A 23,355-nucleotide genomic window follows, 5' to 3' on the forward strand; every position below is an offset into this window, starting at 1 on the left:
TGGGGCATACATAAGCCATAAATCACATTCCCATTAGCTTTCAAGTATCAAATAGGACACCTTTATAATGTCCTCTTGTTACATATGAATTTGATAGTGCAATCAAATTCAGCCTTTCTCAGCTATAATTATGACTGCCAGAACATTGTTATTATGATACACAGGGACAGCTGCAACAAGAGAATGGAGGGGGTGGGAGTGCATTCTTACATTCTTGATAACACTCAAGCTGTGAAATTTTTACTCCCTTGAGTAATCAAACTCAGTTAAAACAATTATCCAGCTGTATGCATACATATATGCAAGCTGCATGTGAAAATACTGAACATATGACAAATATCTGGGAGAGTTGGCTGGCTTTTTGTTGTTTTCCATGACCAGGGCTAGAAGTTACGAAAACTGCAGAGCCTTCCTGCTCTCTATGGCTTTGTGAGGAAGTTGATAATTAGGGATACCTTGAAGATGCATTTGGTGCTACCTAAAATACCAGTTGAAAATGTTAGGCAGCTAAGCAATGACCATGCTGGCTATTAACCATTTGAAGGGTTAATAATAAGGAGGTTAGCTTAGCAATGGCCACTCAAAGGTTATAAAAAGGGGGGGAAACTTCAAACCATAGAATTAAAGCCTTCAGAAACATAGATTATTTCTGAATAAAGAATAAAGGAATGGATCCATCAACTTGTGATGGAAAGCGGAATTCAAAGAAGGGATAAAAGGAAGAGATGGGAATAATTCAGAAGAAGTTGAAAGAACCTTGTACCAGCCTTTTAAGTTTCTAGCCCACCCTCTGCTTTGTCTTTTTGCCTGAGCCTGGCCTTTGTCATCAATTAGAGGTCAATAGAGGTTAAAATGAAAAGTTAAGAAGCTGGGAAATGTAGAAGAATACACCCCATGGTTACTATGATTCTAGTAGGATTTAACTTTGTCATTCTGTCTCCTCCTCTCCTTTCTCTTAATTCCATTCTTTAAATTAATTTTGTGTCTTCAAGTCCGGGTTGATTCCTAGCAACTACCTGGACAGGTCCTTGCAGTTTGTTTGCCAATATTTTCAGGAATTTCTAGAGTTGAGATAGAGATCCTGGCTCAAAATCACCCAACGGATTTCATGCCTAAGGCCAAAGTAGAATTTACACTAGGTGGTTTCTAGCTTGAGCCTACCTACACCAAAGTGGATTCTTCTTTGGATTAGGAGATGTGAATTTATAACTACCATCCAATTTTATTGTCAAGGATCAATTTAGTTTAAAGCACCTAATCTGATTTGACTGAAACTCCTTTCATTGATTGTGTTGTGAGCTGACCAGAGTTGTTGAGACTAAGGCAGCATGCAAGATAATTAAAACTTTAATGTTTAATTAAAAAATTAAACAAAATCTGTCTATCCTAGATTCATGGGAAGAATTTGATTTTTGTTGTTGTTGTTAGTTGTGAAGTCGTGTCCAACACATCGCGACCCCATGGACAACGTTTCTCCAGGCCTTCCTGTCCTCTACCATCCTCTGGAGTCCATTTAAACTCATGCCTACTGCTTCAGTGACTCCATCCAGCCACCTCGTTCTCTGTCATCCCATTCTTCTTTTGCCCTCAATCTTTCCCATCATTAGGCTCTTCTCCAGTGAGTCCTTTTTTCTCATTAGGTGGCCAAAGTATTTCAGTTTCATCTTCAGGATCCAGTCTAAACATCTGGCTGACTATATGACCACCACAATCGCAATACTCCTGTTGTAACAATTCTTGATAAGAAAGATGTTTTAAAAAGTCTGAATATTGGACATTGTAATCGGGTGGGATCCTACCGGTTTAACAACTGGTTCACTAAACGTGCGCTTCACACATATGCAAAAAAGGCACACACGAGCAGAGCGAGCGAGCGAGCGAGTGCGCTCACATTTCCAAACCGGTAGCGAAGGTAAGTGCATTTCACCACTGATACATATATATATATAGAGAGAGAGAGAAAATTAGACTCTCAAAGTTAGAAGATGTGGTATAGAGAAGGCATTTTAAAATGCTGTAACTATGGACTTAAAAAATTTATACTGTTTTTTTACTGGAATTATAATTTAAAATAATTAAAATCAGACTTGCCAATAATATATTGTGAAGCTGAGAGCACCATCTGCTGATGAGAGAGAAAATATGCAAAATATGCAATGGGAATAACCATTTGAAGGATTGAAAATACTTACTGGATTTATTTAATTTATGTATGGTTTGCTGGCAATTGTTGCATAACTTATTCTAATTCAGTCCCCCTTAATATGTATGTAATATTTGTTTTCAAAGTAGTATCAAAGAAACTACTGGCAATTTTCTAATTATTTTTCGCTTTGTGTCATCTTCTTTGGAACATCTCTTCATCTCCATTATGAACATCCATGGTAAAAGTTTATCTCAAGTAAGCTTAAAGCGATCAAATGCATATTTTATTTCCAAAAGTTAAATTTTGAAAAGCTTTTCAAACATTATGTTATTTCATCCTGATGTGATTTCATGCACTTAAAGCCTTTAGGAATAGCCCTTTCAGATGAAATATTTAAAGCCATTAGAGCAGGGGTATCAAACTCAAGGCCCAGGGGTTGGATTCAGCCCGCGGGATGCTTAGATCTGGTCCGCCCTGCAAATAGCAAAGGACTAGCCTGCGGTGCCTCTGCCAGCACAATGGAGAGATGCAGGCGGCCCTCCCGAGCTCTGTTTTTATTGGTAGAGGATTGCAGGAGGCCATCGCAAGCGAAAATGGAACTTGAGAGCCCATTTTCTCTGGCAGAGCACTTGGGCCACCCCAGGCGCCCCCAACATGAGTGATGTCCAGCTGGCCACACCCACCTGGGCCATACCCACCCCAGTCTTCCAAGGTCAAATACAACCCTGATACGGCCCTCAATGAAATCAAGTTTGATACCCCTGCATTAGAGGAAACAAAATTCCAGGTAGCATAGATGAATTACCTTCATCCATCTTCAGCAACAGGTTGACAAATTTGTTTTGAAATTCATCCATAAAGCTCCTAATTTGCTGGCCCATAAAAACCTTAATATGGTATGATCATAACTAATAATCAGAAAATGATGACAATACTACTAGTAATTTTAATCATAATAAAACTGCTTGCTGAAAACACATTCCTCTAAGTCAGTCAGACTTGATTAATGGTCGCAGATGGCAAAACCATATACTGTTAGACTAACATAAAAGTGATTATAGTCAGAAGATAAATTAGTTAAGAAGATAAGATATACATTTCATATCCCAGGTACCAAAAGAATAACATGAATTTTAGCACACCTAAGCAAGTTAGCCATTTTTAGTAATGGCACTTTTTTTTAACAACCCTGTAATCTTCTTGCATTTCATTTTCCTTCTGTTCTTTATAAGTACTACATGGCCCCCTCTTTTAAGCAGACTAGCCTGTTTCCATCTGCTCCTTGTTTCTACAATGGTCAGATTTACTCATATCTTGTTTTATTTTTATTACTGGCAGTGTGAAAATTAATTCTCATAGGTCAGAGAGGAGCAAGGAAGGACTACAGTTCCTAAGGGGGAATAATCAAATACACTCCCTACAATTTCTGTTGCCTGAAATGGACACATGAACATGGATGAACACTTGGGCAACACTACTAACTCTGTTCCTTCAATTATGGCATATACACTTATTTATTCAGTATTTCATGCTTTCAATCACTCAGTGTGACTGAAATTTCCAAATTATACTTCTCTGAAAGGTATAGTTCATGTGACCATGCAACTCCAGGGCTCATCATGTTGGATAGGAAATTCTGGGAGTTGAAGTCCACATATCTTAGGGTTGCCAATATTGAGAAATGTTCCTTCATTGGTTTAGTAGCTGCGTCAACCCTTCTGTGCCCCTGGCCAATTGTGTTAGCTTGTTCTACGAGTTCCTTTAATACATTGCTGTCCCTTCACAGCACATGAAATGAAACAAAAACTTGTATTTATTTAATAAAGTACAAAGCAATTTAAATGTTCTTGTAAAGATGCCAAATTGCCTTTTAAAAATGTATTTAGCACTTCCTGCTTAAGAAAATGATAACTGCATTAAATACTGTAAGTCTGTATGTTTTATTTACGTTCTCCTCTATCCTATGGATCACAGTGAAAGACGCAACAGTTTTAACTATGAAGCTATACATATATTTAAAATACTGCTCTACAATCATAAATGAGAAAATACACCTGCACACAAACCAAATTCAAGGGGCCTTGATAGCTCAGGCTGTAAGAAGCCTGTTATTAGAACACAGCAGCCTGCAATTACTGCAGGTTCAAGCCTGGCCCGAGGTTGACTCAGCCTTCCATCCTTTATAAGGTAGGTAAAATGAGGACCCAGATTGTTGGGGGGGCAACAAGTTGACTTTGTAAATATACAAATAGAATGAGACTATTGCCTTATACACTGTAAGCCGCCCTGAGTCTTCGGAGAAGGGCGGGATATAAATGTAAATTTAAAAAAAAAATTCATTCATTTATTAGCAGTGTGAATAACATTGTAAACAACATTGTCTAAGCTGCCTATGATCTTTTTTCGCTTTATACAGATCTGAACAATCACAAATATCTTTGCTACAGATTCTGCAGATCTCCTGCAACACACAAGTGGATTTACACACAAGTGGAGGTATGCATCCATTAGGGGATGTTGTTGTTTTTTCTGCTGACATTTACAAGGCACTTATTTTGGAAGGCTAAAAGTCATCCCTTCATCCTACCTGGTCTTACCTTGTGTGAGCACTTTTACAAATGCTGTTTTTTCTCTCCCACTCTCAACTCTTTTAAAACATTTTGTAGTAAATGCTTTACTTATTGCAAATAAGTATGCCTCACTTTTTAAAATGATATTTATAATCCAATTTTTGGAGCTCATTTGCTTTGCGATGCCTTTTGCATTTTTTGTTACAGCCTACCTTTATTACTTTATAAATAACTCATGGTGGTGGAAAATAGTAAAGCATTGTTTTTGCACCAAGGATGTCTGACACCCTTTAGGAACACCCTTTATGACTAAGAGCCGTTAAAAGTACAAAGATTAAGCAACAGGAAATACCTGTAGCCATAAGAACAGATAGTGTAACCACATTAGCTTATAGGAAAGCACACATAGTAAAGATATTATCTGCTTATCTTATCTTCTTCTGTCTATGCTAACAAATAATAGGAAATAGACCCTGGGAGTTTTGCAAAGTTTTGTGCACTCACTGCTAATAAGAAACTAACCTAAAAAGGGCAAAAGCAAATAAGGGGAAGAGGTGCTGAATTAAGGGTATGGGGAGATGTAAACAGGGGTGGAGATTCACGTGGGGTAATTAGGTATTTCGGATAGGCTGTAAACCTTATGGTCCTTGACAAATGGGATTACAAGGGAGGGAACTGAACTTGGGCTAGGGAATAAAATACTGCTGAAATTTATTATTGGCTGTGCCTACTTATTGGTCATTCACTCTTGCAAGAACATATTTTAAAATAAACTGTTTGCTGCTTCACTTTATGACTCTGTCAGATCTCTGACTGGAGAGTGTATTTTTCACAATTGGGGGCTCGTCCGGGATTTAAAATCATTGGGAGTGAGGAGGTCCACCTTGGAGTTGGGAAGATGCATCCCATTGATTTCAACAGTCCCATGTGTCACTAGTGGTAGTCCAGCTCCTCCAACTGACCGAGATCTCAACATACCATAATGAGCTAGAAACAGGAATCTCTGAGTAGTGAGTGTGTTTCTCACAAGGTGATGTACATCCTCTCCTATTTTCCCCACAACAACCCTGCGAGGTGAGTTGGACTGAAAGAAAATAACTGGCCCAAAGTCACCCAGCCAGTTTTCCTGCCTAAAACGGAGCTTTAATTCACGGTGTCTTGGTTTCTATGTCAGAACCTTAATCACTATATAGCAAACTCTCTACATTGAAAACCATATAAAAGAAATTAAATAATACACTAAGTGTAAATAGCTTTATGCTGCATGAGCTAAAATTCAGGTCACACACACTTTATAAAATGTATGTTGTGATAACCAGAGTTAATTTTGCAAAAAAAGGGGGAATTATAGGGAATTCCTATACTTGTGTTTCTCCATTAAAACATATGATCAGGTTAAGCCTCCTTTTCTAAAATCAAATTTAGTTTAATATATATTGATATTGATATTGATTGTTTCCTGATTGCTTATTTGTACCCTATGACTATCATTAAGTGTTATACCTTAGAATTCTTGATAATTTTTTGTTTTATGTACACTGAGAGCATATGCACCAAGACAAATTCCTTGTGTGTCCAATCACACTTGGCCAATTAAAAAATATATATATTCTATATATAATTTGAGCTTAATTTGATTGGCCTTAGTGAGACAACCCATTTTAACCTATTCATGTTTTTATCCATGTATTGAACAACCATGTTTAATTCATGTATTACTTATTATTTGTTACATAACTGCGGCCCTGGCATTTTGTATCTATTCCATTGGTTAATGCCTGCTTGTGAAGATGATAACACCCTAGTACCAAGTTACTTAGGAATGTTTCTTACTGCAGGATTGTTATTATTGTAAGATAAAAGCCTTAATATACCTTCAACCTTTAGTTGACCTATGTTATGATGATTGCTGAGAATGTATGCATGAAGTTGGTTTTCATGACTGATTTATAACTACAGTATGTACACTGTTCAAAATTGCATAAAAATGGTTCATTCCAAGAAGAGAGGTGTGCTCACTTTGAAACTTCCTTGTGGGAAACCTTTTATTTTCCTATGTGGTGTGATTTATTTGGGCTTTGAGGGGCACATGGCATCGATTTTGCGACTTGCTAACACAGTTACTTTGTCTTTTGATCTGATTTATTTTCTCTCTTTTAAAATGATGTTCAGGTTTATTACCCTTTAACTGATAAACAAGCAGGAGACTAGCTCCATATAGGAAAAAGGTTGTTAGCACAAATTGGGGTCTGGCTTATCTCTTTGGGGAACTCCAAACAAACTTTTTCCTTACAGTTTAAGCCCCTTCTGACCTCAGACTTCATTCTAATGAACATGTGTGATTTATGGGATGCAAATAGGTAGCATGTTTGACTACATGTAACTGATTTTCTATGCAAAGGAGAGATTACTTTTGTCCTGCCCAGTCAATTGTCCTCTTGCATTTTCTTAGTTGTGTTAACTATAAAAAGGAGTGAAACATGAGGCTCGAGTTTCTTCTTTTTCATAGAGAGATCCCACTTTACCAGGGTACCTTAATAAACTGCTTTTAAATGATCTTCCAACTCAGTTGCTTATTGGGAAGGTAAACTGAGGCAGAACCTAGGGCCAGATTTGACTATCAGCCTGGGCACAGGGTGAACAACCTGAGGTTTCTGGATAACAGCCTCAATAAAGAGACAGACAAACTGGAATAACTCAGGAGTTCATGTGTAAGACTTTGCTGTGAACATATTCGCTGAGTGTTCTCAGCATCATAGTCTTGTATGGGGATTATGAGGTCATCTTAAAGCTATTGACCCCAATTACTGCAATGGGCATTCTTTAAGGGAAAGATGGTCCTCCCACACAATCTGAAAGAAGGAAAAGACTTTAGTGTTGCTGTTGCTGCTTCTTCCCCATATCTATTCTGTGTAGGGTGTAACTAAATAGAGCAGAGTATCTCAACCTTAGCAACTTTAAGATGTGTAAACTCAACTCCCAGAACTGAAGTACTCCCATACTGGCTGGGAAATTCTGGGAGTTGCAGTCCACAAAACTTAAAGTTGCCGAGATTGAAAAGTGCTGGAATAGAGTCTGATTTCTTCCATATTTGTAATTTGTTTTTCTTGGCTGACACTCGCATCTGTAATTTAGAAAAAGAAGACTAAGCAAATGAATCAGTCTCAGAGATTGTTTTGCCAGTGTTGTAAAAGATATTCTTTTCGATTCTCTATCTCTCTAGAAGAATCACTGTATTTCATTTTCTTTGTTCCTACAGGCATTTTTAATGGACAGCAATAAGGAAAAGTCTGTTTCCCCTTTATTTTCCTTCATAAAGAAAAATAATATATATAATATTTCCCTGGAACATTTTATTCTATGTTAAGTTGCTTTGAGACATTAAAAGGGTATTCAAACAAACCTCCCTACCTTTGAGTGGAACAACAAAGCAAAAATATGGACTATAAGAAATTACAAGAGGGTCTTGGAAAAGGGATATTGTTGGGCTATTAGTCTCTTGCATTTAACATTAAAAAATATACCAGTTTAACCTATTTCCACCAAAGACACAGTATTTTGGGACCAATTTTAGCTAAACATCCAACAAAGTAATTATTAGTGGTGGTAGAATGACTTATATGACTAAAAATACCCCCACCTTGTTTTTGGTAACATGTTTTGGGCCTAGATGCCAAATCCATCAAAATGGCTCTCAAGTGTTCCTCAGGAGAGATGTCCTGTACTTGGAAACGTTCCACTGGAGCCACGACTTTAGAGAGGTAGAAGAGAGGAACTTGTAAGCAATAAACAAGGTACAAGAGAGATGGTTTTGTCAAGGTAACATTAACAATGATTTATTTTGATTGCCTCTCACAACTAGATGTGAAATCATACAGTGGTTTGGGGTTGAACAATGCTATGCCATTTGTTTTCATCCTATCTTGTTCACTAGAATCTTGGTCAAGTAACATCATCAAAGGTAGGCTGGTCAATTTATGATTTATTTTCCTTCCATTTTTCAGCCAGGACTGTAGTCATAAAAGAATATTTTGCCTGAATGCTTCGAAAGTTATGGGAGATTTTTTTTTGAAGGACTTTTTGCAGTATGTATCTGCTAGGTCCTATAGAGATACCGTGTTTTCCCAAAAATATAAGATCTTATATTAATTTTTGCTCCAAAAGATACTTTAGGGCTTATTTTCCAGTTAGGTCTTATTTTGGGGGAAATACGGTACTAAATGTGTCCATCTGGCTGACGATCTTAAGTGGAGCTTATTTTTTGGGTAGGGCTTACTTTATATTATGACCATTCTCAAAAATCATGCTAGGGCTTATTTTCCAGTTGGGTCTTATTTTCGGGGAAACATAGTAGTAGGTTCTGGAAGGACACAGCAAATGGCAGCACCTAGCTGATCTTGAAAAAACTAAGTACAGGTAGACCTCAACTTACGACTACAACTGAGCTCAAAATTTCTGTTGCTAAGCAAAATATTTGTTAAATGAAATTTGCCCCAGTTTACGACCTTTCTTGCCACAGTTGTTAAGTGAATCACTGCAGTTGTTCAGTTAGCAAAATGGTAGATAACTGAATTTGGCTTTCCCATTGACTTTGCTTGTAAAAAGGTTGTAAAAGGTAATCACATGACCCTTGGACACTGCAACCATCATAAATATGAGTCCTTTGCCAAGCGTCCGAATCTTAATCACATGACCATGGGAATGCTGGAATGGCTGTAAGCGTGAAAAGCAGACATAAGTCACTTTTTAAAGTGCCGCTGTAACTTTGGTTACTAAATGAACTGTTGTAAGTCGGGGACTATCCGAACAGTCAGACAAGGTGGGAAATCTACAGCTGTGAGAAGTTGTTTTTTTTTTTTTTAAAGGCAATGGCAAACTGCTTGCATAAAACCAAAACACCGATATGGATGTTTGCATTTAGACCCCAGGAGTCAAGTTTGACTCTCCAGCTCATAAAGGTGATGCTCGTGGAATTTTCTGGAGTACAATCCCAGCCACAAAATTATATATTGGATTATAGATTGTTTAAGATTTATAAACTGCCTCATATTCTTTGAAATATACAAAATCAAACACAGTACAAAACGTAATATAATATAATAATAAATCTGTAATCAACAGTCCAGGAGTGGGAACTGCCTTTCAAACGTGGAAATTATAAAAAGGTTGAGTGACACCACTGCAGTTGGTTGAATTGTGTCAAGGTTCTCTTCTAAGAAACTATGCCAATATGAGTTTTCAGCTTTTACTTATACTAATTAGTTAACATCTATCTTTGTTCTAAACTAATTATTCTTGAGCTCCACATACAATATTCTCTGAAACTATGTTTTGATCTGGAAATCTATGGCAAGATTTTTCTTTAAAGCAAGCACCTACAACTATATTTAATCTTGTTCTTTGTGGTGTCCGCTTAGAAGATATTTAGACCATTTTTAACCTGAGTTCTTTGAGACTGTTGAAAAACAGACAAGTTGATATTATTCAGTTTCATATCCGATACAGTAGTTTAGACTGTAGTTCTATTACAAAGTGAATTCCATTGAATTCCATGATGGAGTAGGGCAGCTTTGTATCATAAGATGGCTCCTCTTCAGCATTCCCACACAGCAGTTTAAAGTTATATAGAAGGGTAGTTTAAGTACTACAAAGTTCTCTTTTGTGAAAATGGTATTTGTTATGCTTTGCGGAGCAAGGAGAGAAAACAGACTTCAGCCCTGTTTTTTATTTATGTTCTATAACTAAACCATTTTTTAATTTTTTTTAAAAAAACTGGTTCTGTTGAAACGAGAAATCAGTTTTATATTTTGACTATCTATGTACCACTACATTTCTGTAGACAGCAGTTCATTTTCTGATTGGCCCAGCAGTCACTTTATGAAAATGTTTCTGGCATTTTATCTAACTGATTAATGCGCCCCAGGTCAAAAAGGATGAGGAATCCCAATTTTGTTGATATTAAATAAATTGGTCTGGTAAAAATCCTAACCCATCCTAAACAATCTGCAATGCTTGGTATCAACACTTGCTCCCTTTTAAGTATTTTTTTCATTTTGCACTAAATGAGTACTATCTATGTTTTCAAAACAATAGTCTTTTTTTCTATGAAAAGCAACAGCAAAAGAAAAGGGCAAGAACATTCTGACATTGCCAAAATGCTAGATAAGGAGAGGGTTGAGCAAGGAAACTTGAATGTTGAGAGAGGGAGAAAAGAGGGGAAATGGGGATGAGAGGAGCAATAAAAAGCAATTTAGCCTAAACAACATTTTTTTCCTGCTTTTATCTTTTCTACTCTCATAGTTTACAAATTAGCAAGGGTCAAAACAATTAGAAATAAAATAGGATTATAATCTTGGACATAATAAAACATAGCACACTGGCATAAGTTTAAATCATGACTACAGGTTGGGAATAATTGCAAAAAAAATATATAGAAAGATTTTGTTTGAGAGTCAGTAACTTCTGACAGTAAATCCATGGCTTCGTTGAATATTTACACTAATGTTTGGAGACTGATTATATTTCACCCTTTTTGAACTAGCAAAGCTGATTGGCATAGGTGTCTAAAAACTCTATTAGGAGAAGACTGTTGAAAATCAGAGGTATAGAACCGCCAAAGCCCTCCAAATATCAGTTCAAGAAAAAATATTTCTTTTTGAGCTAATAAATTAGGTTCTGCCTTGTGTGTGCAGTACTTTCCTAAGCTTCTGTAAATGTGCATTTTTAATCATGATTCACAGGGAAAGTAAGGTCTTATTATCAAAATGTTCCCACAGAATGCAATTTGAGAAAAAGGCTAACACTATATTCTGTATAAAATATATCCATCATACAGCTGTGTAGCTATGCAAAAGATTTCTTTTTTTTGTATTTCTCTTTTGCTTTGCCCATACGTTATATACATGGACATATAGAAAGGAAATTTAAAAGACAGTGGCTAAAGTATTATGAGCACTGGTCACATTATATGAGACCTCATAAACCATTTTTACAAATTTTGAATCAATGTTGGGGCAGAAGATCTTATCTGTCATTTTTCCTGTGGTTGACAGCCTTCAGTATTTATCCAAAGAGTATTTTTTTACCTCAGAACTGGGGGGGGGGGGACTGTCTTAAAGTTTGCTATTTAATCCAGGCAAAACACATAACTTTGGCTTAATATGAGCTAGAAAGTCTACAATTTACTTAGTTCATAATGAGAGAAGGGCTGGAGAAGCTTATTTCACTGAGATGCTTTTACATCACTATCTAACTCAGGGGTCTCCAACCTTGGTCCCTTTAAGACTTGTGGACTTCAACTCCCAGAGTCCCTCAGCCAGCTTTGCTGGGAGTTGAAGTCCACAAATCTTAAAGGGACCAAGGTTGGAGACCCCTGATCTAACTCAGTATTTCTCAACCTTGACAACTTTAAGCTATGTGGACTTCAACTCCCAGAATTCCACCACATACCTTAAAGTTGCAAAGGTTGAGAAACACTGATCTAACCCTTCACCAGAGAGAAATATGAACCACTATATCTTTTGTTTAGTAGAAATTTAAATAAGTAGAAGACCCTTTCTATTAAACCCCTCCATCTGCTTAATCAAAAATGAGCTTTGAGAAAGTAGTTTGAGGATGGCTCATCTCTAAAGAGGTGAGCATATGTCCAAATTAAAGATGGCATGTAGAGCAACTTGGAGAGGATTCCCCTTCTACTTAAGCTAATCATTTTGCACTACATGCGCCCAAGGAAAAAATGTTTACCTGGGATGGCTACGGTTAACCTTTTTTCCTTGCTGAGACGGTGCCCATGGAAGGATTCATTCATGGAAATGGGGCCCCTCAGAAGAAATGACTCTGTGGAGGTGTGATCTGGGGGGGTTCTTAATAAAGGCAGTAGATAGGTCCCTGAAGTCCTGGAATGGCTCTGATCACAAGGGGAAGGTGAGAATTGTCTTGCAGGAGATCCAAGAAAAAAATACATACGGAAACAAAAGAGTTTTTACTTTAATTACTGAGCAATGGCCCCTTTGGAATTAAATATCACACATCACCCACCCTCCTGAGCAATCACCCAAAATATTGCTAACATCTTCTATAATTGCTGTCACCCCGTAATAGTATGCTACCACCCCATACTAGAATGCTAGGGGATTTTGTATATTCTAAGGAAAAATAATAGGTAAAGGGTTCAACTTGAGTGATCAATCAAGCCAAGTCAATATTGTGATGTCCCGGCATGCATTCAATACCATCTATTCTTGCTGCCACTCATCACATTAGGGACATCATTGGCCCCTCCATCATTACAGATGGTTTGTGAATGTTGCCAGGAATCACCATATAGCACTACAGCAACATAAATTTACTACAAATCAACATCATAAATATATTGTCGTGTATGGCTTGGTGGGTCACCGGCTGTTCTTTGCTTAGAATGTAGACTTCACACATATTTATATAATTGTAGTTAACAATTACACTGAACAGAACTAAACCTATAGGAATACACACTTGAAGTGGTTCTTGGAAATGGTTCCTTCTAGTGGTGCGGTCTTTAGCAAGGTAGTCATATATGGGTTTGTCTTGGAGGTTCGCTCTTTCTTTGTGCTTTTTTTGACACATACACTGAAAAGCACCTGGGAATGAAAACACCTCTACCAACTGAGGGAAATATATTAGCACCAAAGTTTATTAGAATGTTCCCTTTTTGGTGGATGTGCTTTTTTTCAACACAGGCTCAGCCCTGCACCTGAGGTAGTTGGTTCTATCCAAACAGAGGCATTCAAGACATACAGACTATGCTGAAAATGCTAAGAACGCATGAACCACAACTGTATCAAAAGGGACAAGAAAATACCATGGCAGATGAAATTAACAGTTTATAGTTTGAAAAGCCATTACCTCTCTCCTCCCCATCCCCAAGCGCTTCTCATAAAATATATAATGTATTTGCAATTCAGTGGATGACCTTAAGTCAAGTCAGGCCATTGCACTGTACTATAAATAGGACTGCATGCATACCTTTTCCTCTGGGTGCCACTGCTGACCAGTATGTTTGGTGGTTGTGGGCCCTGACTATGCAGGAGGAAAGTGTCTATGGTTGACACGGTGGCTGATGCCTCCTCACTTACTTTAGGGCTGCCGATCTTGGTTTTCCCAAATTTGCCTTTGCTCCGCCGGGACTGCTCGTGATCAAATTCTAAGTCTTCCAAGCGTTGAGTCAGGGCGAGTTTTTGCTGGATAGCCATCCGCAGCAAAGAATCTAAGGTCTTTCTCTCATCCTCTGCAGCTGCCAATTGCCTCTGCATCTCATCCAACTGGGTGACATATTCATCACACCTGGAAGGAAAGAAGGAAAGAGGAACAGGTCAAGCTGTCTGGGCAACTGTCCTGGCCAGCCTTGTTGTGTTTTTTTCTTTTGCAAACATGAACCATGTGGACATCAACACCAACCATTTGTCAGCAACTCTTTAAAGCAGGGATGTCCAAACACGGCCCCTTGAAGAGTGGTGGACTTCAACTCCCAGAATTCCCCAGCTAGCAACTTGCTCATATTTATAGCTCATGCTGGCTGGGGAATTTTAGGAGTTGAAGCCCACCACTCTTCAAGGGGCCAAGTTTGGACACCCCTGCTTTAAAGAAACTGGACATTTCTTCAGGAGTGCTTTACACCTTCACACATTCTAGAGCAGCTTTTGTTCTTTCTGGCACAGCTTCTGCCCTAATCTCTACCTAGGATATAATCTATCTAGTCTTCTTCCAAAGCAACTGAACTAACAATAACTTGGGGACACAAATCTATAACAGTAAGAGCTGCCTAAGGCAGAGCACACTGGGAGACCGACTGTAATAAAATATAGTCCTTGATTACCAATTGTGTCCTTTAACAATTGTTTGAAATTAAGACAGTGTGTAAAAAAAAAAGTCAATCCTGAGGAGGGCCTGGTGGAAGCCATTTTGACGGCTTCAGTGTTGCTACACTGGAGCTGTGGGATACGGAGGGGAGATTCAAGATAGACAGAATTTTGTAGCCAAAACAAAATACTTTTTCTTGGGAGCCAAGGACATTTTCACACCGGGTCGGAGGAAGGCAGAGAGATGTTACTCGGTTGTCAGACCACACAGTGACTGGACCATGTGACTGATTGTTTTGAGAAAGTAGAAAACCTTTTACTTTTAATGAGGTGAAAACCACAGGAGTTTTCAGAGTCGGTCTTCACCAGATATGTGCCAATATGATATTTCTAATAAAATATTCTTTGAGGAATCTAGTTGCCTCAGAGTCTTGCTTGCCATGGATTTATTACTTGGAACCCTAATAAAAAACCCTAACAACCTTGTATTTATGACTGTTGCAGCATCCCGCAGCCACATGATTGCATTGGTGTGCTTTGCAACTGGCTTTTAGCAAGCAGTTAATAGATAAAGCAAAAGTAAAATCATTTTAAGTCCCACTTAAGGACCATGATGATTAACTTAATGGTCAAAGGGGACGTGAGATCATAAGTCTGTTGCTCTCACATGATGCTTCGCTTAGTGACTGTAGTACTCAGCCATGGAATTGCCGATACCAATTGGGTTCACTAAGTGAGGGCTATCTGTACTCTTAACACCTTGTCATGTTACTACCAATATGATACTATATATTGAAGGGAATGGCAATGTAAGGAAATAGATATACTGAAATATTAGAATTAGTAGAAACTTGCTAATGATATTTGATGTCTTGTATACCTGCATGGTCTCGTTTGTATAACTGCATACTGCAAATATAAGTTTCCTATAACACTGACATATATATTATGCCCTTTTGTAGTTAGAACATAAATATGCCATCATGGATTGTTACTGAGGTCACACTGACTAAATTCCTAGATTATTATCATCCTGAAAATATATGGCATATACCTCATCTTGAGAGTATCTGGAACATATCAGAGCAATCTGCATGCCTTTTGTGCTGTCACCTTTTGTGTTGTTAATAGGGGACTAATTGACTAATTAAGAAGACAAAAGGAAAAGATAACACTACAGAAAGATGTTAGATTATATTCACTGACTTTTACTATTATCTAGAGTTAGATTACATTCACTTACTTTTACTATTGCGTGACCCGATGTAAATCTAGAGTTAGATTACATTCACTTGACTTTTACTCTTTGGTTAGATTGTATTACTAGATATAAATCTAGGAGAATACATATAAATCTAGGGGTTAGATTGCATTTACTGATTTTTACTATGTTTTACAATGAAGTAATTAAAATACCACAAAGATATAAGAAAGAACACTGCTTTGTCTTATGCTTTGTAGAATTTTCCTCCCATGTCCCTTGTACGTGGGTTAGGAACTTCTTACCCAGAACTTTAACTTTGATCAAAGAATAAAAGTCTGTTCTTTTCATTTTCAAGCCTGTTTAAGACATTATTTTGATTCATTTTTGGCTTAAGCGTATTGCCAAAACCTTACAATATTATATATACTGACTAATAAATGTTTAGCCCTCTCTTCTCCCTTTTCCACATGTTTATTGGACCCGTGTCCCTCCTGGTTGGTGCTGGCCACACAGGAGATTACACGAGGCTGGCTCCAGGGGATTATTAACGCTTCTTTGATGGAGGGTGTTGTTCCTACCGCCTTGAAAGAGGCGGTGGTGAGGCCCCTCCTCAAGAAGCCTTCCCTGGACCCAGCTGTTTTGGGAAACTACTGTCCCGTCTCCAACCTTCGCTTCGTGGCAAAGGTTGTTGAGAGTGGGGTGGCACGTCAGTTACCCCAGTACCTGGATGAAATGGTCTATCTGGACCCATTCCAGTCCGGCTTTCGACCTGGGTATAACACAGAGACGGCTTTGGTCCCGTTGGTTGATGATCTCTGGAGGGCTCGGGACAGAGGTTATTCCTCTGCCCTGGTCCTTTTAGATCTCTCAGCGGCTTTTGATACCATTGACCATGGTATCCTGCTGCGCCGGCTGGGGAGTTTGGGAGTGGGAGGCACCGTTTTTTGGTGGTTCTCCTCCTATCTCTCCGACTGGTCGCAGACGGTGTTGGCAGGAGGACAGAGATCGACTGCGAGGCGCCTCATGTGTGGGGTGCCGCAGGGGTCGGTTCTCTCGCCTCTCCTGTTCAACATCTATATGAAGCCGCTGGGTGAGATCATCAGTGGTTTTGGGGTGAGTTACCAACTGTACGCTGATGACACTCAGCTGTACACTTCCACCCCAGGCCATCCCAACAAAGCTGTCGAAGTGCTGTCCCGGTGCCTGGAGGCCGTGTGGGTCTGGATGGGGAGAAACAGGCTCAAGCTCAACCCCTCCAAGATGGATTGGCTGTGGATGCCGGCATCCCGGTACAGCAAGCTGCAGCCGCGGCTGACTGTTGGGGGCGAGTCACTGGCCCCGATGGAGAGGGTGCGCAACTTGGGCATTCTCCTGGATGGGCAGTTGTACTTCGAAGAACATCTGACGACCGTCTCCAGGAGAGCTTTTTATCAGGTACACCTGATTCGCCAGTTGCGCCCCTTTCTTTTTTCTTTTTAATAAAAAAGTTTTATTTCCATTTTCCAACAACCTATTCAATATACAATCTCTTATTCAACATTAGTCATTAACTTTCATTCATTACTTATTCGGACCTGCCCAGCTACCACTTCCTTCCTTAACACAACCTTTCCTCCTCCCTTCTCTACTTTCTTCTACTTTCTTCATCCTTCCTCTCCTTCGCTTTTCTACTTCCTCTCCTCCTTCCCCACTCTTCTCTTCCACCCTTTCTAACCCTCTCTCTTTCCCCTTTCTTCTTCCTCTCCTTTCCCCCTCTTCTACCTTTCTCTTTCCTACCTACTTTCTTCCTTCACTCTCTCCTCTCCCTTTCCATTCCCTTCTAAAATGGCAGCTGAGCAGCCCCGATTTCATTTCAAATTATTTCTATTTCTTAATTACATATCTTCAATCATTCCTTTACATTGATCCTTCATCTCCCCCTCTCCCCTTCCACTCCTCCCCCCCACCCCCTGAGACTTCCCAGAACAAAGTACAGGGTATAAAATTAACAATCATAAATTAAAATACAACATAAGTCATAATCCATAGTCACTCCTCTCTCTAAGACCTTAACTCCCCTTCCAGAAACAAAAAAATACATTCTTCTTCCAGTCCATTATATATCACTCCATTCCACTCCTAAAATCTTCAGAATCTTCCAATTAAATTAGTATTTCCAGTTCATCAATAAAATACATAGTTTTTAATATCCAATCTTCATCGATTAAGACCAAATATATATCAATCCATTCCACTCCTGAAGTCTTCAGAATCTTATAGTGTTTGCTATCCAATCTTCATCGATCAAAACCAAGACGATATTCCATTTTCCAGTATTCATCAGAAATTCTTTTATAATATACCTTTCTTCCTTAAACAGTCTCCCAAATATAATTCATATTTCCAGCTTAAATTCTTAAACTTTTATCCAATCTCCAAAAATAAACAATATTCTATCTTCTCATATCTTTAATATCACTTACATAAATCAAATAACATTGCTAATATTAATATTTCTTCAATTTACCTTACATCTGTCAAATAACATTATTAAAATTATACCTATAACTTATATCCAAAATATATCAATTATAACAATTAAATTCTATTTAACCAAATACCAACATTACATCCATAATCCAAATTCATAAATTTTTCTATCTGTCCTCCAAAATTAAACAATATTCCATCTTCCCATTCCTTTATACCTCACATATATCAAATAGTAACACCTTATACCCAAAATAGATCAGTTATAAAAATTTATATATATATTAAAAAAAAAATACCATCAAAATCACATCTTAAGCATTCTCCTTCCCCTTGTCTTCTATCTTACACATTTTCCACCATCTACTCACCAATCAGCTTAACATATAACAGTAAGTTTTTTAAGTTTTTTAATTTTAGTCTGTATTTATATGTACTTTTTTACCTGCCTGTGAACCGCCCTGAGTCCCTTGGGAGATAGGGCGGTATATAAATGTGATAAAATAAATAAATAAATAAATAAATAAAGAATGTCCAATCTTCTTAACCATTATGATAAAGAAAAAGGTAAAAAGAAAAAAAAAACATTAACAATTCTTATTCATTCCATTTAAAAAAGTAGCTTATTATGTTCTTCTTATAGGTTCCACGCCAGCAGTTATAATAAGCATTTCCTTAGCTTTCACTTCCAATACACAAAACGCCATTTGCTAAAATCTTCGTACAAGCAAATGCCAGCACACTCCAACACTTTTAAAAGCAGTTGTTTTTAATTGCTTAATTGCAATTAAATTCTTCTTTTAAACTTTATTTCTTGAAATTAAAATTAACAAAAAATCCTTTTAAATTTCTCTGCAACCACAGTCTTAAAATCATTTTAAAATCATTTTAAAAGCCATTTTAAATCCGCTCAGGTTGAAAGTTAGTTCAAAGAAAAGCTATTTAAGAGCCGAAGTTAAGATTTATTACTTGCAAATTCTTGCTAGTCCTCCTGCTTTGTTCTGTCTGTGTTGAGTTCTCTTTAAAAATAAATCTCGGCACAGAGATGGTCACGGCTTCTCGTTCTGTATAAACAGAAGCACCCTGGGCACGGAGCTTCGTCAGGCTGAAGGGGAGCTCTCACCCTTCGATCCCCTGGTTAAATTCCAGGGGCTCCCGGGGAGCTCTACCCAAACCTGACCACTCTTCTCTCCCCCTTCTCCTGGGGGAGAGAATTCCAAACCGCTTGACAGCCCATTTACGCTGTCAGGGACGGTTTGACGAAACCCAGGGCAGACGATCCCAAAGAAACGTCCACGAAGCCTGCGTTGCCAACCGGAAGTCCCCAGTTGCACCCCTTTCTAAACCGGGATTCCCTATGCACAGTCATTCATGCTCTCGTCATTTCTTGCCTGGGCTACTGCAATGCTCTCTACATGGGGCTCCCTTTGAAGAGCACCCAGAGGCTTCAGTTGGTCCAGAATGCGCTGCGCGGGTGATAGATATAACACCTCTCCTGCGCAAGCTGCACTGGCTGCCTGTGGTCTTCCGGGTGCACTTCAAGGTGTTGGTTACCACCTTTAAAGCGCTCCATGGCTTAGGACCGGGTTATCTACGGGATCGCCTTCTGCCACCGTTTGCCTCCCACCGACCCGTGCGCTCCCATAGGGAGGGCCTCCTCAGGGTGCCGTCAGCCAAGCAATGTCGACTGGCGGCCCCCAGGGGGAGGGCCTTCTCTGTGGGGGGCCCTACCCTCTGGAACGAGCTTCCCCCAGGACTTCGTCAACTTCCTGATCTCCGGATCTTCCGCTGCGAGCTGAAGACGTATTTATTCTTCCGCGCAGGACTGGCATAGAATTAGTATTATTATTTGTAATTTTAAATGGGGTTTTATGGTTTTATGTATTTTAATTTAGGGGCCAAATTTAATAAGTTTTTATCAGTGTTTTTATTTGTATTGTATCTATTTATTGTTGGTTTTTATCTGGCTGTGAACCGCCCTGAGTCCTTCAGGAGAAGGGTGGTATAAAAATTAAATTATTATTATTATTGTTATTATTATTATTATTAGCGCCCTGTATTAATGTGAAAGTACTAACATTTATGAATATGGAATATGCAAGACAATCTCAAAGCAGGCCATAAAGTCCAAAGAATTGTTCTATGTTAGACATTAGCTTCTGCAATAGGTCAGAAACTACCAGAATGGACAAGACACATCAAGAGGTGCTTCTTAAAACAAGACACTGGTGTGCAAAATATTTAAAAAGAAATATTTTGAAATGCAATTGTGAAATGAAGCCTAGAGATATTTTGCACTATTTCTATTTACGGCAGGGGTGCTATTCAGCAGGTTCTGACAGGTTCTGAAGAATCAATAGTGGAAATTTTGAGTAGTTCAGAGAACCGACAAATGCCACCTCTGGCTGGCTCCAGAGTGGGGTGGGAATGGAGATTTTGCAGTATCCTTCCCCTGCCATGCCCACCAAGCCACACCACGCCCACTAAGCCACACCACGCCCATCAAGCCACACCTACAAAACCAGTCGTAAAAAAAATTGAATTTTACCACTGATTTATGATATTTATTTCTATTTCTATTTATTTATTTCTGCTATTCTGTTATTTAAAAGTATTCTCCATGTTTCCTTGTGTTCACAGACCAGCTAGCTACTGAAAGCAATTTTCTTTTGTTGGCTTTTGCTGCTACTATAGTTCTTTCTTTGAAAGTGACTTTTGCTGCTACATTTACATGGGCTCTTTTCAGGATAGGAGGATGACTATTTTAAAAAAAATCTTAAATGTTTGATGTAATGATTATTTACAAATTAAAGCAGAAATTATCCATGAAACCAAAACAGCAGAGTCAAATATTGTGTTATTGTTTTAATCACTGAGTGAAGCATCTGTAATTTTATTGAAAATAGAGCCTGTTTGCTTATAGAAATGTATATTGTGTACAAGCCAAGTTTTAGAAAATCATGCTGCATTTAAGTGGAGTCTGACCCCATTATTTATCAAGGGTTCAAATTTAATTCTATAAATGTTTTGATGGCTAATTTAAGCAAGAGGTTATTAAATAAAACCAATGAGAAATAAGAATGATAGTTTTGTGGATGCAATATACAGAATCAACAGAACTGGAAAGTAATATTAAATAGTATAAGTGAAGGTTTTCTTCTGAAAGCTTAATATACATTTTTTATGACTTCCTTTCACTAAAAGCAAAGGGCAGAGGCTTCTTTTATGAGCTGCCACATGGAGCTCATAAAGCTTGTTTAAAGTTACATGAACCAAGAAAAGAAATAACAAAACAACAATTTAAAAAAAAATACTTTTTTAATTTGATAAAGTATCAGGTTCAAAGAAGTTGTCATTTTTGAGGATTTAAAAAAAATCATATGTTTCGTCTTCCTTTTAAACTAAGAAGTCCTAACATTTAAATATCGTGGAGGATATCTTTATTGTTCTGTAGGTGCCTATCTATGTGTTTACAACTTCCCATATTCAAAGTGGGAGAGAGTCAGATCCTTAGACTAACCATCAACTTAATTGGTATTTCAAGTTCTCACAGGCTAAGTATTCAGCATAACAAACTGTTTTTTCTGACAGGGATACTCAGATTCCTTTGTACCCTTATCTGTCTTCCTTATCAGGGCTAAAACAATTATTTTTCAATGGCCATATGCTCATTTTTCAATCTCTGCAACTCTTTGGTTGGTGGTGTTCTCTCTTGATAGCTGAAGAACAAAGACTCCTTGTAACTTGCTAGCTTTAATAAAATAATTCTTGGATCATTTCCAATCGCTAGTGTATTCTTAAGCGATTTTTCCCCCCACTAATGCATTTTGAAGTCCATCTTCTTATCAGCTTCACGAGTCCAGGTTATGCTCGTTTTTAACCTTCTAAATAAATAAATAATGAATATATTTAAACAATTCTATTATTCTTTTTAAAAAAAGAAGCAGGAGGGAAAGGAATCATGCCTACTGACTTTACTGTGACTTTTCCAAAATAATACTATGTACAGAACAGAATCTCATGGACAAATTATTTCGGGATGCAGATATATAGACTTAATATATAATTAGGAACTGATAGTTCTGGAGGATTTTTCTGCAGATAAAGTTACAATCAACCCTTGCCTGAAGCCCTAGAGAATATTTGCTAGTTCGCTGATAGAATGATTTGAATACAGCTAGGAATATAGAACACCTCATAAACATGTCCCAGAAATTCTGCTTCCAGGGAGTGGCATTGCAGAGGCTTGTAGGTCAGCACTCCCAATGCAATGCCTTTCCCCTCCATCTTGTTGACCAGGATTCTGATGGGGAAGGGTTTTATGTTGAATTGGCTGAAATGGGAAGAATTTGTCCTGGGTATGGAGAAGACTGATAAGCAAAACTACAGGAATTCTTAGAAAAACATGCTTGAAATGCTGATCGTTAGGAGGAGGGTGTTTGCGTCTCTGCGTACTTTGCTTACCTACTGCTGAGCAGACTTTTGTTAGTTCCTTTATTATTATTATTATTATTTTGTTAGTTCCGTGTGCCAAAGGCGCACCAAACACTGTTATCTTCCCACAAAGATGGTCCCTATTTTTCTATTTGCATTTTTTACGTGCTTTCGAACTGCCAGGTTGGCAGAAGCCGGGACAAATAACTGGAGCTCACCCCGTTTTGCGGCACTAGGGATTCAAACTGCTGTACTGCCGACCTTTCGATCGACAAGCTCAGCATCTTAGCCACTGAGCCACCGCATCCCTTTCCTTTTTATGGCACCCAGTAAAGAATAAAAGCTTGCAGTTGAAATCATTCTAGGTCTTCCAGTTATGGGAAGACCCATCTTTGTGCAAATCTGAACGAAAGTGTGACTCGGAGAGACTTGGTCCTTGCGTCTTTGTCCGCGCTGAGCCAAACCTAAACTCCTGCTTTAACCAGCTAAACTCCTGCCTTAACAGTTGGCTTCTGTACCTGGTTGCAAACATGGCCCTCAAGGATGAGAAGGTTGCTGCATCTTCTTTCAAAGCTTTTAATTCGTTGCGCAGTTTAGTCATCGTGTCTGTTACCATGGCTTTCTCATTCTCATATTTATTCTTCAGGTTCGCCAGGGCCACTTCTGCTGTCTGAAACAAAGATATAGGCATTAAAA

The 23,355-nt window shown here is 38.3% G+C and overlaps 1 protein-coding gene and 1 long non-coding RNA gene across 4 annotated transcripts in view; one reads left to right on the top strand and one right to left on the bottom strand.

The window, feature by feature from the left end:
- LOC131202507 (uncharacterized) overlaps positions 1–23,355 on the top strand; it is a 74,307-nt gene that overhangs the window by 27,691 nt on the left and 23,261 nt on the right. Inside the window, exon 2 of the long non-coding RNA XR_009156162.1 lies at positions 4,563–4,642. This is a non-coding gene — a long non-coding RNA (uncharacterized LOC131202507). The remainder of the gene's footprint in view (positions 1–4,562; positions 4,643–23,355) is intronic.
- BICD1 (BICD cargo adaptor 1) overlaps positions 1–23,355 on the bottom strand; it is a 136,579-nt gene that overhangs the window by 23,318 nt on the left and 89,906 nt on the right. The window contains exons 6-9 of one of the 3 annotated variants that reach the window (XM_058191578.1): positions 23,178–23,329; positions 13,720–14,037; positions 12,460–12,650; positions 8,357–8,467 (exon numbers count right to left, since the gene is read on the bottom strand). In XM_058191578.1, coding sequence (XP_058047561.1) covers positions 8,357–8,467; positions 12,460–12,650; positions 13,720–14,037; positions 23,178–23,329 — 772 coding nt within the window. The remainder of the gene's footprint in view (positions 1–8,356; positions 8,468–12,459; positions 12,651–13,719; positions 14,038–23,177; positions 23,330–23,355) is intronic. The other 2 variants (XM_058191579.1, XM_058191577.1) reach the window with 2 other exon arrangements.

The sequence above is a fragment of the Ahaetulla prasina genome, chromosome 7 (genome assembly GCF_028640845.1).
Source record: "Ahaetulla prasina isolate Xishuangbanna chromosome 7, ASM2864084v1, whole genome shotgun sequence".
NCBI lineage: Eukaryota > Metazoa > Chordata > Lepidosauria > Squamata > Colubridae > Ahaetulla > Ahaetulla prasina.